The sequence below is a fragment of the Xyrauchen texanus genome, chromosome 25 (genome assembly GCF_025860055.1).
Source record: "Xyrauchen texanus isolate HMW12.3.18 chromosome 25, RBS_HiC_50CHRs, whole genome shotgun sequence".
NCBI classification, from domain to species: domain Eukaryota; kingdom Metazoa; phylum Chordata; class Actinopteri; order Cypriniformes; family Catostomidae; genus Xyrauchen; species Xyrauchen texanus.
In genome coordinates, this window is record NC_068300.1 from 13,057,763 (window position 1) to 13,075,633 (window position 17,871).

The following is a 17,871-nucleotide window of genomic DNA, read 5'->3' on the forward strand; positions in this document are numbered from 1 at the left end:
ATTATCTGGATCGGTTTTCATTAATGACACCATAAGCTTATTCTGCCTTTGCCAGACTTTAGTTCAACCCATGCTCAAGAACTGTTCGTAAATGTCCTGACCTAGAAGATCTGTTTCCACAAGTGCTCACATAAGTCATGCAGTTTCAGTGAGCAAAGAAAACAAAATGAAACCAACAATGGAGGTAGAGGAAATCATAGTGAGCAGGTGGTATTGGTAATGTATTTTTAACAGTGTGAGGGGCTACAGTCGTTTCAACATACTGCCCTGACCTATAGGTCTTATTCATATATTTGCAGAAAAAATAATCCATCAGTCTTTAAAACTGATTTAAGAACAATGACCAGACTTGGATAGAATTGAAATGGTTAATCCATACATATTTTTCTTCATGACAATCTCAATTTACATGCTCAACATTTTTTTAATTAAAGGGATATTCCGAGTTCAATACAGGTTAACGATCAACAGCATTTAAGCACATGATTTTAGTGTGATAAAATGCTAATTAACATTATCTGTGTAAAGTTATAGCCAATTTTATAATTTTGTTGCCATATCAACAAACCCTAAAACTACTTTAAAAATGATTAACTTTACAGCTCATATAATAGAGGCACTTTTATAAAACTATAAGCTTTACATTTTTGCCTTTGAACTCTCCAAAAATTGGCTCCATTCACTTCCATTGTAGGTGCCTCATTGTAACTGCAATTTCTTTTAAAGAAAAGTAGGGATGAGTCGAAATTATTTTTGGTGGTAATCAACATTGTTGCCGATTGAGCTTACCTTAAATTGATCCCGGAATATCCCTTTAATATTGGAATATTCTTTAGGAATGTAAAACAGCCACTGAGTGAAATAAAGAAAAAGGCTCAAAGTTTTGTTAAAAACATTTATTGGTTTTCCTTTTTTCTCAAGTTTTCCCATTTTTGTTTTGTTTTTGTTCACCTAAGCTTCACTTCCCAAATCAATCCAGACACATTTGAACCCCACTCTTTTGTTCCCCTCCCATTTCCCCAGGTAGATCTGACTTTAACCAATCATTTCCATATTCACGTTCCTCATAATTTAAATTAACTCGACATGACACGTATCACACACATACACCATGAAGAAAGCAGACACTTGAAAAGGGCATGGACAAATATCTCACTACAAGCTGAATTGGGTAACAAGGATGCAGCGACTTAGAAGTCCTGTTGTTAGTTAATGGAGTGCTTATGAACACATGCTTGCCAAACCTGAGCAGATCACACAATTTCATTTACAAGATTGCATGTTTGAAATTATATTAAAAAGGTATTCCATGTAAATAACGAGTTCAATGAGTGAGTTATAGTAAGTGGTTCATGAACTTATAGGCCTGGTAAGACAAGCTATATTTACAGAAATAAATAAAACCTCAAATTATGTAAACCTACAAAAAAATGATTTCTTACCATTTTTATACATTTACACACAACATGGTAAAAAATACTACGGGTTTGAGTAGCAGATCTTTAAAGCACTCGTGAAACAAGTTCACACTAAAACACTATAAATTCGACAGGATGTAGAACATGTAGCGTTCTGGCTGCTTGGACTGTTCCTTTTTGGCTTGCTCACAAGTTGCGAATACAATAACTTGTGTAAATGAGACAAATCAAAGTTATCCATGCCAAAATTGTCCACTGGGAAAAAGGAGATTCAGGTAATTGAAAATATTGGTTATTTCAAATAAAAAGGTGCGGCCACAACAAGTCCATTGAAACACAACCCAGGGAGAAGATGAAGATGATTGGCTGAAGTCAGAGAGCAATATGAGATAACTTAAAGGCGCAGTGCCCTTTTAAACAAATATACAAGTTTCCCAAGTTGAACTGAACTCACAGAATCAATTCTATTGAGAGAGGACCATTTTATGCCATTGTGGAGTGCTCGTACAAGGAGAAACACGATGTTAGCTAAAGGGACGGCTAGTCAAATTGCATAGCATTATCTGACCGGCTCGGAGCACGGCTTTGTCAATTCATTTCCTCGTCCAAAACAGAGGCTCAAGTGAACATCTGAATCCCGGAAAGTAAAAAGACAAGACTAAAACTGAAATAGTTGATATGACCGCTGAGGATAAGTACTCTTGTTTATTTACATTCTAAGTATAGCACTTCTTAACTCTTCTGCACTAGTATTTCAAGTGTCAGTATCAGTTTAAATAGAGAAGGGTGATTTCTTGCTGCAATCTTGGACAACAGCACAGCCTCCTCTATTAAACCACTCTGCTACAAACATAGCTGCATCTTTCAAGCCTGTTCTCAGCACATGGAACAAAAAATTGTTCATACGGTCTGAAAAATCGGTGAGAAATGCATTTATGTGGGAAAACAGGAGAAGAACTATTGAAAAGTGACCAAAAGCGGTGACTGTGTAATGTGACTACACTTGTGTTACAAATATTCATTTCTCAAGCATAAGATTCATGATATGCGTTTTGGGTACGAAGGATTATTATAAATGCAAATGGGACGCATCATCTTGACATTATTAATAACAAAGGGCCCTTTTTTAGATTAAATTTAAAAGTGTACGGTCTCTTTGAATCCCTAAGCCCAGTGGCTTGGTTCTAATATAGTTTAAGCTCCTCCCCTTCCTGTTCTCACTCCGCTGGCATGGTCTCTCCCTCTCTAGCCTGACTTGGACCCAACCAGGGCCATGAGTCCGTCCGTGCTCATGGACTTGGGACGCTCCAGAGGGAAGCCAAGCGCTCTGCTCCACACCAGCTGGGCCAGAACGCCTAGGGCCCGGGACACGCCAAACAACACGGTGTAATAGTTCATTTCAGTCATGCCATAATACTGCAAAACAAAGGAGTGAAGACATCAGGCATGTTTGAGATACAAGAAAACCGAGGTTAAAAAGCTTCAAGACAACATGAAATGGCATTCACAATAAATGTAACGATAATATGATTAATTCCTGAAAGAAACAGAATATTCAGAAGATTTAACTCGATTGTGTAAAAAGAGCTATTTAAATTTATTATGAAAGGAAAAAACGAATTTCATTTTCTTTTCAATACCATGCGCAGATGAATCGTGCAAATTAAGACCAGAAATATTTATGAAGTAAATAGGGTAAACTCTGATTTCATGTCCTCTTCAAACGAGAGTAATACCATTATATTGTAGAGATGCACTGATATGGAATATCCAGTATGATACCGATAAATCACAGCTCATTGAGGCCGTTACAGATAATTTATGATTTTTTTTTTATTAATTATGTATTTGGGCTCATTTTAATCTGAGCAATCTGCTTTATAGTGTTAGTTCGCCCAAAAATGAAACAATTATTTAGTTACATTTAAGCCATCCCAGATGTGGAAGACTTTCCTTCTTTAGCAGAATCGAAGTGAAGATTTTTATAAGCACATTTCAGCTCTTTTTGTCTATACAATGTATATAGTGACAGAGAAAAAAAAAGTGAGGTAGAGTGAACAGAACCAGAATTACATGTTTACAATTTTTGATTTTCCTAAAAAATATCATAAGATTATAAACACCCAATATTATTTATGAATAATTGGAGTCTTTTTTTATTTTATTTTTGGGGTTCTCTGAAAAATGAGACCAATTAGTCCACAGTATGTGTGACTGGTGAGTTTTAAAACACGAGTGTGAAAAACTGTAGGCGGTAGCCCAAAAATGCACAAGAGTATAAAGGGTTAAGTACTGCGATCTGCAATTTTCATGGAGGCAAAAACGTGAAAAAATTGCTCTAAAATATTATACAGAAGTGTTTTTGTCACATTTTCACTTTGTACCTCATGAAGCACAAACAGAATTTGGAAAACAGCATATCGTTACTCACATCAGATGATGCTCATTAGAGCAGTTCATTAAATGATCAGAATTAGCGTATATAAAACGAGTCCAAAAACATTGTTACTCCGTGCGTAGATGTTGAAATAATCCTCACAGAGTGACGTGACATGGTAACTTGGCTAAAACAACCAAATATATCATAACTACCTGCTAAAATATCTGCTGTAATTCCACTATAAGCGCAATAAAAATATTTGAATTTTAATGACGAGTAATATTTTGGCACCTCTTATTAAACTTTAAATTTAAACTTTCTTGAGTCAAATACCAAGCTGAATTACATCATAGAGAGCTTCTACATATCTCCGTTTTCTACTACACCACTTCATATATCAATTATTGATTGGTTGGTTTCTTGTCACTCACCTGCAACAGGACTCCACTGTGAGCATCTACATTGGGCCAGGGGTTCTTGGCCTTGCCCTGCTCCAGGAGCACATTTGGAACGATCTTGTAGAGCTGAGCCACCATCTTGAACATTGGGTCATTAGGAAGGTGCTTAAGGGCAAACTCGCGCTGACAGGTGTAGCGGGGATCCGTCTTCCTCAGCACAGCGTGGCCATAGCCAGGCACCACCTGAGAGATAATGTGAGTGAGGGAAGAGAAAGGTAAATAACTTTTGGAATTAATCAACTTAAGCTGCTTTTTGTACAAGCCAGTGTATAAGGGCACTCACTCTGCCTGATTTGAGTGTGTTCCAGATGTAATCTCTCATTTTCTCATCTGACACCTCTCCACCGAGCTCCTTCTGCAGGGCTGTCAGCCAAACTAGCACCTCCTACAGGACAGAGGAGGAAATACATGAATGAAATGCATTCTATTTAAATGCTAGATCATTTTCCATCAGTTGTACATCAGAACAACTACAAGCATGTCATCTGTCCCAAACCTGATTTGCCAGTCCATGCAGGGGTCCAGCCAGTCCGTTCATAGCAGCGCTGAAGGAGAGGTAGGGGTCGGACAGTGCACTGCCTACCAAGTGACTGGTGTGTGCGCTGACATTTCCACCCTCGTGGTCACTGGAAAGGGATGGAAACACACACAAAGGCTATATACCTTCAAAAAGTCCAAATCAAATAACACCAGCAGAGGGCACAATGGATTCATTTAAAAGTAAAGCATGCCACTAGCAGCACCAAATGGAATTGCAAAAATAATGATATAAAAACAATGAACCATAACGAAAATGAAAAATAATGAACCATTTACAGTGGTAACATACAACAGCGGAGGAACGGTTTATGATAAATGAGTCATTGAGGTCATTACCTGTGAATGGTGAGGTAGAGCCTCATGAGTTCTGTGAACTGTGGCTCGCTGTAGCCAAGCATGTTGGTGAAATTGTGTGACCAGTCCAGATTGGAGTCGATGGCGCCGATGCTGCTCCCTTCACGGTACAGGTTACGGTAGATCTTGGCCGCCACACAGGGGAGTTTGGCGATCAAGTCCATGGAGTCCTCATACACAAACTACACAGAAAAGTGAATAGATAGCAGATAAATATCGTTTTGGGCCAGAATTGCTGTACACATGTAATTTAGTCTAAATAACTCAAACCTTTTAGTATGACATTTTGCAATCTTATAAGGTGAAGTGTGTCATTTGTTTAAAGGTTTAAAAACTATCTAGTATCCCAGCTTTATATGCAGACCGTTACATGCAAATCATTCGTAGGTTGATTTCCCTGAAAAGTGTGAACAGTATGGTGATATATAAACATTGTTCATGACACAACATTGGCACGAAGTTGGGACGAGACTATCCATTTAATGGAAAAAAAGGGGAGTGTTTGGAAAACCCATTTGAAAACAGTAATTATTTTTGGAATTCCATTTAATGATGCTCAAGGCTTAGAAATTACACACATCACATTTAAAGTTTCCAATACAAATAATAACAATGAATGCCTATATTAAAATATAAATTTTCAGATGCATCATTAAACAATTTCGATATCGATTCTTAAATGCCAAGATCAATCTTTAACTATGTGCGCAACTCTCTACAATGAGAGTAAATAACTCATACGAGACCACATTTCGCACTATTAAGACTAAAACTATCTGTAATTAGCCACTAGCTGGTAAATGTTCAGATTTCACTCACTAGTGATTGAGTAGTTCAGCATACTTTTACTGCACGTTAAGGGTATAGGTTTGTTTTGTGTAATGTGTGTCCAAAGAGATCCACACAATACATTTTTAATTGAATAATTTCTCTTTTGATGTTCTTTACAGTCAGTTGTTGATCAAATACAACAAAACACAAACATTTTATTATCACGCATTTAAAGAATATTACAGATGCTCTTTACAGAACTGCCAGTTTTCTTAAATAGACATATGTTCTACAAATATTTATAATATTATAAAAATATTAATTGTACCAATTATATTTTATTTGTTTTTCATCATTATGGCCACGTTGAAGCTTTTTCTAAATATTAAAATGGATGTATTCCATCTATAATTATGATATGTTACATATGATATTTTGTTATATGTTTATTGTTTAATGAACATATAACAAAATATCATATCATAATTATAGATGGAATACATCCATTTTAATATTTAAAAAAAGCTTCAATGTGGCCATAATGATGAAAAACAAATAAAACATAATTTGTAAAATTAATATTTTTATAATGTACCTAGCTAAAAGGTTCCCTGTATAATTAACAGCATTAGCTGGAAGTGAATTTATTTTATACGCAAGCAAAATGGACATTATAACATAAATATACCCATATGAATCGATATAAAACCAAAACCGGAATCGAAAGCTTGTGAATACGAATCAAACTGGTAAATCTGTATTAATACCCTGCACTATTTAGCCTCCTCAGAAGAGGAATAGACCATGTGGCCATGTCCACATTGGCTGACTCACCTCCCAGTACTTGGCCTTGTTCACTCCCTCAGAGTAGGCCCGAGCAAAACTGCTCTCACTGTTCAGAGCCGTGATGGCGGCACTGAACTGAGACATGGGGTGTAGATTGGTGGGGAAATTATCCAGCATGGTAACAACGTGTGAGGGAAGTGCCGCGCGCTTAGCCCACTCCTTTGACAACCAACTCACCTGAGGACAAGGACCACAAAAAGGGAGTTAGGAGAGTTGAAAAGCAAAGCAAATTATGTTATTTGTGACAGACATTATTCTTTGGCTTGAATATTGAGAGATTGATCAAATAATCACTACCTGATACAAACTAATCTTCATATTAAGATCTATGCAGAAAATTGTAACTATGGCAACATTTTCTGTTTAGGGAATGCCACAAACATTTCTCAAAAGTACAAGTAAATTGTAAATATCAGAGCAAGCTGGTCCAGCTGAAGGAGAACAGGAATACAGTGCAGTCAGTCTTACAAAATGTAACACTGTACATCTATATGCCAATTAATATAAAATGTACATACACGCTTACATAAAACAAGCATCTCTTTTTATTTTGTCCTTTGGCCAATTTTAGTATCGAGAGGAGAGTGAATGATCCAGAGAGAGAAGAATGAGATTGAAATGTTACAAGCTGGATTCGAACACACATTTCCCAAATGAGCAACACAGATCAGTGTGTCAAGAGTAGAACTGCTACACCAATCTGCTCAATTGCACAGAGAATGTCTTTGACAGTAAAAACGCACCTGCTCGTCATTGGGCACCTGTCCTGTGATCAGCAGCCAGAACAGACCCTCAGGCAGTGGCTCCTCTCCACCGGGTGCCTTGGACAACAGTTGCTGACACTCTGGAATGCTGTAACCACGGAAACGGATGCCCTAAAGATGCCATCGTTAAACACAGGCATTAATGTGTGTATTTGAATCAAGTAAACAGTTAGAATTTTAGCTTAAACCTCTGGGAATTGTACTATAAAGCAGCATTTAGGGGTTAGTAGGGTAACTATTGACATAATGTGCATTTATCTAAGGCACTGTGGTACCACTTTCTATTTTTAACACTAAGCAACATAGCTGTCCTGTAAGTTCACATAAAGAGCTTCAATGATGTTATGTACCTTCAAAGCTGCATGTTACCTATTTTTGCTTTGTGGTACACATTGTGAATGCAGACTAATAGCACAGGCCTTGGTTTTTCAAGTTTTTACCTTTTATTATCTCATAACCCTTGACGCTGAGGTGACCAACAAATACTAATAAAAACACTAAATAATTTATTTATAATAAATAAATGAAACAACCTCATTTAGGCAATTTTTTTAAACAATACCAGGTATGGTAGCAGTCAAAAAGTGCACATAGTTGAATGTGCGAGTTATGTGTACTCACCTCATCAGGGTCGAGCACAGACGTCTCGTACACTAAACCCTTCATGCCTCTCATTCCTCCATAAACCTGTTAAATGCAAAAAAAACAGCAAACAAACATGACTGAGATACCTGCCTTTGAGTCACAAACCAGCCCTCCAACTCAATTCTCTGGCCTCTACCACTTGTGTCATAAGCCTGAGTAATGATACCCTTCAGGTGCAGTTTTCAAATAACTGACATTTTAGTTGCAGTATAGGCCAACTGGCATTCAGACAAAGCTGAAACTACATTCTCACTAAAGCCTAAGGGTCCTTGAAAAACATGTGGCATCCAATCAGAGGGAAGAACAATTACACCATGCAGAGCATGTGATCTGGCATGTTAGCAACTCTCGAATGAAATATGAATGCAACTTTTCTACACTTTCTTGACATTTAGGCCTGCATTTATTTATTTCTGTATTATTTACACTTTTATCCAAAGCAAATTACAGTGCATTGAAAGTGCATTCATGTTGTTAATATGTTGCATGGGAACTTGTCAGTATTAGCACCAAGCTCTACCAGTTGAGCTTACAATCCCTGAATTTCCAAAAGTGGCTGAATGTATTGGTATAGTGTTTCCACGCCTATTGACCAATTAATTTTCATGACTTGCTTATGACTTTTGGATAAAGGATTACAATTATTATATTTTTTTTTTTTTATAGATACTGCACACAAAAACGTTCTAGGCCTACAATCACAATATTTAATTTCCCTGATATTTCCAGGTTTACCATGACTGTGGGAACTAAAAGGACATTCTATTTTGTTACAGCTCATTTAGTTTGACTGTAGCCTACAGTGATAACAGAGAGAGACCATACAGAGAGTCCATGATATATGGTAATGTTGATTATACTGCATTAAATTATGTGCTCAGAGTTGATGCGTCTCTTACCATGTCCACAGTGACCTGACCAATTGAGGTTTTGCCATGCTGCTGTCTGAAGTTCTTGATCCTGCTCTGTTCTTTGGGTATGAGGTCTGACAGGACGTCTTTCAAATTCTGTATAAGACACAAAAGTTCAGGGATCTAAACAGCTTCAGAGAACCTTGAATAAACAAACATATCATGTCTTTTGAATATACTTAAACTGTACTTTTCAATTTCGAAAAAAGAAAAAAAGGCAAGGCTGTGATCTTATGTCTAGTGTACTCAGTCTAAAGTCTGTGTCTGGCTTTGATCTGTGGTTCAGGAGGACTGTGTGTAGTTATCCGAAATGATCCAGATACGTACCGTGGATGCACTGGCATGTCTGGCAGCCACAATGACACATGCATTCTGAAAGAGAAAAGAAAAACAATGACTTCGATGAATACAAAATTTTTTTAAATAGCTAAGGACGACAAACAGACAAATGCAAAATTTTGTTTCACTTGCACAATTCAAAATGAGTCGGTTGCGTTCGGATAAAATATTTGCGTTTTTACGCTCTGGACTATGACTGGACGACTCGCGATCTCTTTGGCAGCCGAGATGTCATGTGTTATCTCTTGGCACTTGATGTTGCGGTGTTCGTCCGAGATCCACGCTGTGAGAGCTGCAGGTCGTAGAAGTTTGTATAATCACTCCAACAGGGATCTTTTTTATCAGGGACATTTTATCTTTCCACTTGCACTCATTCTGTATGGACTGTCTGGTGGATCACACTCCAGCTGATCACCATCACTCTGGACTATACTATTGACTAGGGCTCCATTGCTGTCTGTAGTGAGTATATCATGTTTGATGTTATATTGTTTGGATTACATGAACATTGGCTGATAGCACTAGACCTATATAAAACAAATGTTGTTACTATTATTGTCTTTACATGGCAGCGGGTGGACGACCCGCTCAAATGTAAAATTAAACAGCTTTTATTGACCTGCTGGTATGACTGGGTCTTTTGTGATTCACGTTATTAGACAGAAGCTATTGTTTGTCTTCAAGAGACTTTGAATAAAATGCATGTAATTTTTGGTGTTTGACAGTAATGACCATGACCAACACACAGTATCGGATTAGAATCAGGCTCGTCAAACCGATAGCCGATCCTGTAAAAACTACAGTTTTGGAACTGATACTGATATCGAATCGGTGCATTCCTACTCAAAATAGCCACACATTTTATTTGTCTACTACCTAAAACCATTTTTTCCAAATCTTTGGAGTGTTTTTTATGCAAGCTATCACAATGACAATATTCAAACCGTTCACAGGAATAGAAAAATATGCCTAGGTGCACAAGAACACAATAAATTATGCAGAGTCAGATGCAGATCATAGAGCTAATTCCATTACAAAATGGCTTGTAGAAGAGTTACGAGTTCATCCAAATAGCCAAGGTCTTTCGTCTATCAAACGGGCCATCCCTCATGTCTATATATAGCTTCAGGATTAAGAGCCGTCTTATTGGCATAAACTGCCACTGTAGAATGATTTCAAGAGCATGGCCGTATAGACAGGCCATTTGGCAATGGTAACACTCTGCAGGGGGTGTTTAAAAAGGTGAAGCAGGTTGCTACGATTTTCTTACCATTATATGTAATATAAATATTAGTACTACAAGTCTAATTAATTGGCAAACATACCATCCGCAGAAGAAATTTAGGCTCTTTTTGCCAAGGAGACAGGGAATAGGAAGTTGCACGACACATGCTGGTAGGCCTTCACATGAGGAAACGGCCAGACTACAGCTGAGAGATTGAACTGCATTACACAGGATTTGACCTCAAAGGTTTGCACCTTCCTGAACCAAAGCAATACTTCCTGCACCATGGGGCTCCTGATTGGACTGTGGGTCAATACTCTGAAAACAAACACCCCTATCGAGGGCCCCATATCTGAACATGAGAAGGGCCAGAAATAAGGACCAGCCAGACCCAACACTAGCCACATACAGTAGCTTAAAAAAAAGTCTATGAGTTTGTTTATGGAGTGGCCTTTATTGTTGCTGATAAGTCATTGCAAGTTTCTGCCCTTCCTCCATGTCCATGGCCGTGTAATCTATGATAAAGGTGAGGTTACAGGCAGCTGTTAGCTTGATCCTATCGTGAACATAACAGGCTTCTGCAGTAGCTAAATACCTTCAGACATGTCAAATGCATCACACTTCATGCATCCTAGAGGCCATTATTACTACACTGCAAATCTTTATGATAAAGCTATCTGTAAAAATTTGAAAAGATGTGTTGAAGTGTCTAAAACGTACCACTTGCACAAATCATTTAAGCACTACCTCTGATAAAACACCTTTAGTGTGTTTTTATCTGAAAGACATCGGTTTGAGATTGTTTGCTCATCTGCAATACGTCTATAAGACATTTCTTCTCGGATACCAAAAAGAGATGTAGCAGATATCTATGATTTAGAATGGATGTAAATCTGCTATTTTTAAGACGTTCATGTGCATAACAAACTTGCGGGATGAATTATGCGGCAAATGTTTGTTCAAATCCCTAATGCCAAGTATGAGCAATAGTAATAGAGATGCACCAATCTCAACATTAACACTTCCACATTCATACTGTATGTGCTTATGTCATGAAGACGCACAGTTACAAGCCCTTTCATTTGCAGCTATAATGTATTCTATATGGTAGATATGTAACGGTGTCACGATTTCACAGTATGCCACCGTTTTTTTACAAACCATTGACATTTATAATTCACAGTATAGCATTCATAGTATTACTTTAATTAAAGAAAATAAATTAAAGTTTCCATTATAAATATCAGTTAAATTAAGAGAGAATCAGCTACATATACACAGCATCATATAAACCATATTAAATAATTTAATTAAAACATCACACATAGAGATGGTAGAAGCATTTTAAAGTGGCCAATTCAGAATATTTTGCCTTTACAAAGTACATTATGAAACCAGTTTAAATCTTCTGTCCATCTCAACATAATTTTTCAAACAAACTCTACATTTCAGTCAAGTCAAGTGGATTTTCACTGTTATAACTCTATATAGCTTATATACATTGGAGCAAAATGTCGATACTCCAGGACCATGGTGCAACAGAGAACAGTATGCAAGACTACATAAAGTGCAATACGTAACTGAGTGGAGGGCAAAAAATACACAGAAAATGAGCTGTAGACTGTAAACTATTTTGTAGTGTAGCAGCAATAAGTATAGCATAGTTATATATTTAGGTATTGCAAAAGTCTAGCATAAATGAGTTCCATAATAATAAGTGACTGATGCAGTTTAGTGAAGTGCAGGTGTACAATGTTTTTGAGTCATACTGGGTTAGGTGTTTGACTAGGTCAGGTAGGCAGCAGGGTGTTGAGTAATCTGACTCAGAAACTGTTGCAGAGTCTGCTGGTGGTTACACAGATGCTCTTGTACCTTCTGCCAGAGGGCCATACCGTATATACAGTGAGATGCATGTTAAATCCTAAATACACAAACTAAAACTGGCAGTTATAACAGAATGCACTGAGTGGCACTGTTGAATGTGGAAACAAGTTGATCACATTTGATGAGCAAACGGATCTGTCAGTATGTTCAGACGGACAACAAATAAGCAGGTTATTGTGAGAATGTGGCTTACTGTGAGAAAGCTGAGTTCCTGTTTAAATGTACTGGATAAGCAGTGTACACTTTCCTCCCATACATGTGCAGCTCGACAGAAAGCAGCGTCCCAGTAGCAACGTAATCTCCGCAACGCTTATGTAAACAACAAACATGGCATCCAAGAAAGATTTCGCTAGCTGAGGTAAGGGACATTCCATCATTTAAACTGGTGTTTACAAATGAGTATAATTTACTGAGAACGTGGATATGCTTGTTTTTCTCAACAAAAACATTATATGTCAAGTGTTTATATTTGTGTGCGTTTATATTCGTATATAAGTGTACTTCATTAGCGGTTTCTTTTTCTTCACTTGCGTGAGCTTAAATGCTTTTATTCTATACCTTTTTGTTTTCACGCATTGCTTGTTGATATATAAATAAAAATAAAATAAAAAACAGGACACGATTTAAGCTTGTTTTGGATATAATTAGCAGCTTTTTCTTTTTTTTTTTTAATAGTGACGCAACCTTTAAGACCAAGAAATAATAATTTTACAACATCTCTTTCTCATTAATTGCCTACTTTTAAATAATAGAATATTAAAATATTTGTTTTTTTATGGGCTTAAATATTCGAATAACAAATTATTGATGAATGCTCGTCCCTAGTTTCCGCTTCTCGCACCTTGCTTCTCACATTGATACTCGCAAAGCTGCGTATTTTAGAGCTCAAGCTTTAAGAGTTTTGCGCTCATGCTGCTCTGTCCATTGAAGAGAATCAGCAGTATCTATCTACAGAGCCATCGAGGTGCATTAGTGGAGGTTGTGCCTAGGGATGCACCGATCACTGAAGCTTTTAGACGGATCGGGTATCTGTCCGACAAGCCCGGTCCAAATCCGATACTGTTTGTTAGTTATGATCGTTACTGTCAAGCTCCAAAAATTACATAAAGGACAATAAAAACACCATTAAAGCAGTTCATATGACTCGTGCATTTCATTCAAAGCCACTTGAAGAAGTGCGATAGCTCTGTGAATCACAAAAGGCTGTTTAATAAGTAAATATATATAGTATACGCAGTGCGTTATTGAATGGTGCTGCTCTGTTGGGACAAACTCACACACAGGGTGATGCCCTCGCAGCTATTTTTAGCCTTCACAGCGGTGTGCAATATTTGAGCACTACTCAAGAACAGTATCTTAGATGTAGATGCTCATAGTTCGATTCACTTGTGCATTTAAAACCAAACATTTTACCAGAATTTGAATGAGCAAATTAAACTACTGTGAACTCCCCTACATACCACTTACAGGACTTCCTGTAGAGTTCAGAATGTCAAAATAAAAGCCTGAAGGTTTTAAAGTTAAAGGTGCATGATTGAATATATTACTGTTGTGTTTAATATTTTTAAGTCAATGATAATGATAATAATTTATTGTTATTATCATCATTAATTGTTTACAAATTATAACAATATTTAAGTTGACTGGATTCCAAAAAATAACTATGCGAATGAAAATTGGACTGATATCTTACAACTAAATTGAACAAAAAGTTTCTTCTTTCCTAATGAAGACTTAAACTGGAATTCCTGTTAATTTTGCTGCTACATTATCCAGTAAACTAGTTAACAATAAAGTTTCTCTTAATAAGCTACTGCAAATAATTAGATTGAAATAATGTGTAGTTAGAGGTTTGTGTTTCATTTCATATTACAGAGTACCCCCAATTAGTTCCACACAATAATGTAAAGATATTCCAAACTGATTATGCAAAAAACAAACAACAACACTGGTATCGGATCGGCTGATACTGAGATTTCAGGTATGGGAATCAGAAGAGAAAAATTGGTATTGGTGAATCCATAGTTGTGCCTCTGCCTGTGTATTTGACACTAAACCAGATACTTCAGATGCGTCACAGACTTCAGAATCTTGACTTAAGACTTTCATGTTCAAGTCACTTTCATAGACTTTCATGTTCAAGTCACTTTCATAGACTTTCATGTTCAAGTGATGTTTGATTTGAGTGTTGCAACAGTTTCACTGTCCTTACACCTGTTTAACATTATTAAATTGGGTTACACTAACCTAATAGTTAAAATGATTTAAACATACTATTATACACTGATTTGACATAATGTTACTAAATTATGTTGGCTCAATGAAAATGACTTAATCTGAATAAATGAAATTGCTTGTAAAAACTAAATTTGAGTAATCATATTTCATAGTTATGAACAGAACACTTCTAATTTGTCAGCAAATTAAAAAGCACTTGTTTAGAGCTGTAATACTGCCTATATGCATTATAAAGTCCAGCTTTTAAGTTTTAAACCGACACCCATTATGTGTTGGTCAAGCGAGAAGTTATTTAATTTTGATGGTTTTTTTTTTAGCACAGAGCATCAAAAATATGCCAGAATATTTATTTATTATTATTCAAGTGACTCAAGAGCAAATATACAGTAAAGGCCTGATTTATTTTCTCTCTGCATGGCAGACATGTATAACAAATCCTATGTTTCTAAATCTCAACATTTTCAAATACTTTTATGAATTTGTTTTTAATAATACAGTAATTTAAGAATCGGTTATGATCCTACGAATTGCATCACTTTTGTTTAATTACATTATTTAAGAACAAAAGTCATATTCTCAATATACAAGTGCTTCACTAGTTCTATACTAGGATGCAGAACCATGGCATTGGACACTATGCAGAGCCTATGGCATAGGTTCAATGCAGACGTATAAATCGGCCTTTCGACCTCTCTATGACCTTTGACTCATTTCTGTGTTCTATTCTATAGAGCTATATGTACAACAGACACAAGGGTTGTGTTTAAGCAGGGGTCACTAGAGACCCATCCATAGCCTATGGATTGACTCCTGGGCCAACTCCAGCCATGGCTTGTGACAAAAAGGATTCAATGACAGGTAATCCTCTGATGACTTCAGAAGCTTTTCTGTGCTCTGTTTCAAGGGAATAATTTATAGTGTTTCAATACGTCTCAAAAGAGATGACCGGTAGACAGCTGTGTTAGACGGATCAGCCGAGCTCGAGAAGTTGTCCACCACTGAGTAGCTGCACTGAATATTTTATCAGTAATACCATGTTGACCTAGCATAAATCAATTTGACCAGATTGCAAAAAATTTGCTTTTAGAATATCAGATTTAGAATTGAATAGAATAAATTTGAAACCTATGCCAATTTTGCTCCTTTGCTATCTGCATTTCTCTGCAATACCATTTAAATCTATCTACTTAGTACTTGGAGTGACCACAAGTGTTTTACAAAGCAGACTACTGTCTAGGATTGATCATCATCCAATACATTATCAAGAAAAAAGGGAAAATAGTCAAGGAAGGGAGTACATTTCAGAAATCCGTCTTGGCCGCCAATATGAACATCAATCACCACATATTACAGATGTTTATTACTGTAATAAACATCAAAATTACCATATGAGTGAGACTGAGTAACACCCTATGGTGTACAAGGGTCATGCAACAGTGCCAATGGAGAATTAATCCAGCATGACATAAGCAGAGTAACCTAAATTACTATAAAGTCTTTCAGACAGCATGGCAACCGCTTTAACACTGTAGCAACAACACTAATTACAGTGTAGTCTTATGATTAGGAGTATATGTTTAAAGTTCAGTTAAGTTTTCTGTAGGTCAAAAGTACCCTTAGGACAGTCTTAGCCAATCTGCAATGTTTTCACTCCTCTCTTCATTCATATTTGTTCATCCAGCTATTTTGGAACAGAATTTAAGCTAGATGTAATGTCTCAACATCCAGGAAACACATCAATAGCAAGCTATCAGTAGCCCAATTATGGAATATTTATAGTGTATATTTTGTAGAAATAAGTAGCCAAGATGAGTGAATATGGGGCAAACTCATGAGGCTGACCATTGAAAAAAATAGTGATAATCCTGAAGGTCATATCAACCACACAGAACAACAGATCTGATCTGTTGACTGATCTGTCAATCTACAGCTGACCTTTTCACAGCAGGCTCAGATCACAGATTCCTAACTGGTTTCCAGTTACATCATAATAACCACTGCATACTAGGTAATGTTTTGCACCATGAGAATTAACACAGCTGGATTTAAGCTAACAATCTAATCATATGATCTTATGGTAGTGGTATTATAATCAATAATCAAACAGCAAGCCAAACATCAATGTGATGTATCTTTACCACTGAACAGCTCAATGACAGACCTTCCTCAAGCTAAAAACTAAAGCTAACACTTACTAAATAGATTCGTATTGGCGGTCTCAAAACTTTTGTGAACTTGACCATGTTTACAGTAATATTACGGCAATATCGGCGCACTTCGAACGTTCGAACAGTTTTTGGAACGTTCGACAATATTATTCCGCAACATATGCACGTTCGAACATTCCATTCGAATGATCATGTAATGCTGTCCAGCTAGGCAGCTCACTAGATTTTAAGACACAGCTAGCCAGTTTCAAGGACAAGACACATAAACACAGCGTCTTACATGCCTAAATGTCCTAAAACGGCAGTTAATTATAGTCTCTGATGTTTATTTGACATTTAAAGGCTCAGACTCGCTGCCTGTCACTTAAATATGCTATGTTTAGCTAGGCTAACCGGCCAGCAGCTTGAGCCTCCTTCTCTACAGTTAAAATAAAACTTTCCTACCTTTGAACTGAGGAGCCTTGGGGCTAGTCTGCTGATAGAGAGGAAGGACATGATTACTGTATATGTGTATAAATATTAGAAGTGGTTCTTTCTCGACCCCTGCTTGAAGGTGCCCCTCTCGCTACCGAGCTCGCAGTGAAGGTTGAAAAAACGGACTCGGGCCCGTTGTAGGCGCGGTTTGGATCACGCGGAGCCTGGTGAGGACGGAACGGTAACTCGCAATATTATTGGTGGACAACGTTCTAGATGTATTTTGATTGGTTGAGCTTCTCATCGCGTTTTGATTGCATTGGCGTAAGGACTACAAGCACATAAATTATTCAGACGCAGGCGTTTAGCTGTAGGGGTTCTTTAAACTGCCTGTTTGAAAAACTTTAGAGCAGTTTATGATCATATATAGTCTTAATACCGTCTCATTCGCCAATATTGGACCTTTACGTTTGTCTGTACAGAGCAAGTACATCCCCTTTTAAGATCTTCAGTTTA

At 37.0% G+C, this 17,871-nt stretch overlaps 1 protein-coding gene across 1 annotated transcript; it reads right to left on the minus strand.

The window, feature by feature from the left end:
* Positions 1-881: 881 nt before the first annotated feature.
* Positions 882-17,531, minus strand: LOC127619144 (citrate synthase, mitochondrial). The gene is made up of 11 exons (XM_052091922.1): positions 17,386-17,531; positions 9,415-9,459; positions 9,076-9,183; positions 8,153-8,218; positions 7,511-7,642; positions 6,756-6,944; positions 5,133-5,332; positions 4,753-4,882; positions 4,540-4,641; positions 4,230-4,439; positions 882-2,834 (listed from the first exon to the last, which is right to left on the minus strand). The coding sequence occupies exons 1-11, from the start codon at positions 17,434-17,436 to the stop codon at positions 2,664-2,666; spliced, it is 1,404 nt and encodes a 467-aa protein (XP_051947882.1). The 5' UTR covers positions 17,437-17,531; the 3' UTR covers positions 882-2,663.
* Between the last annotated feature and the right edge of the window lie 340 nt (positions 17,532-17,871).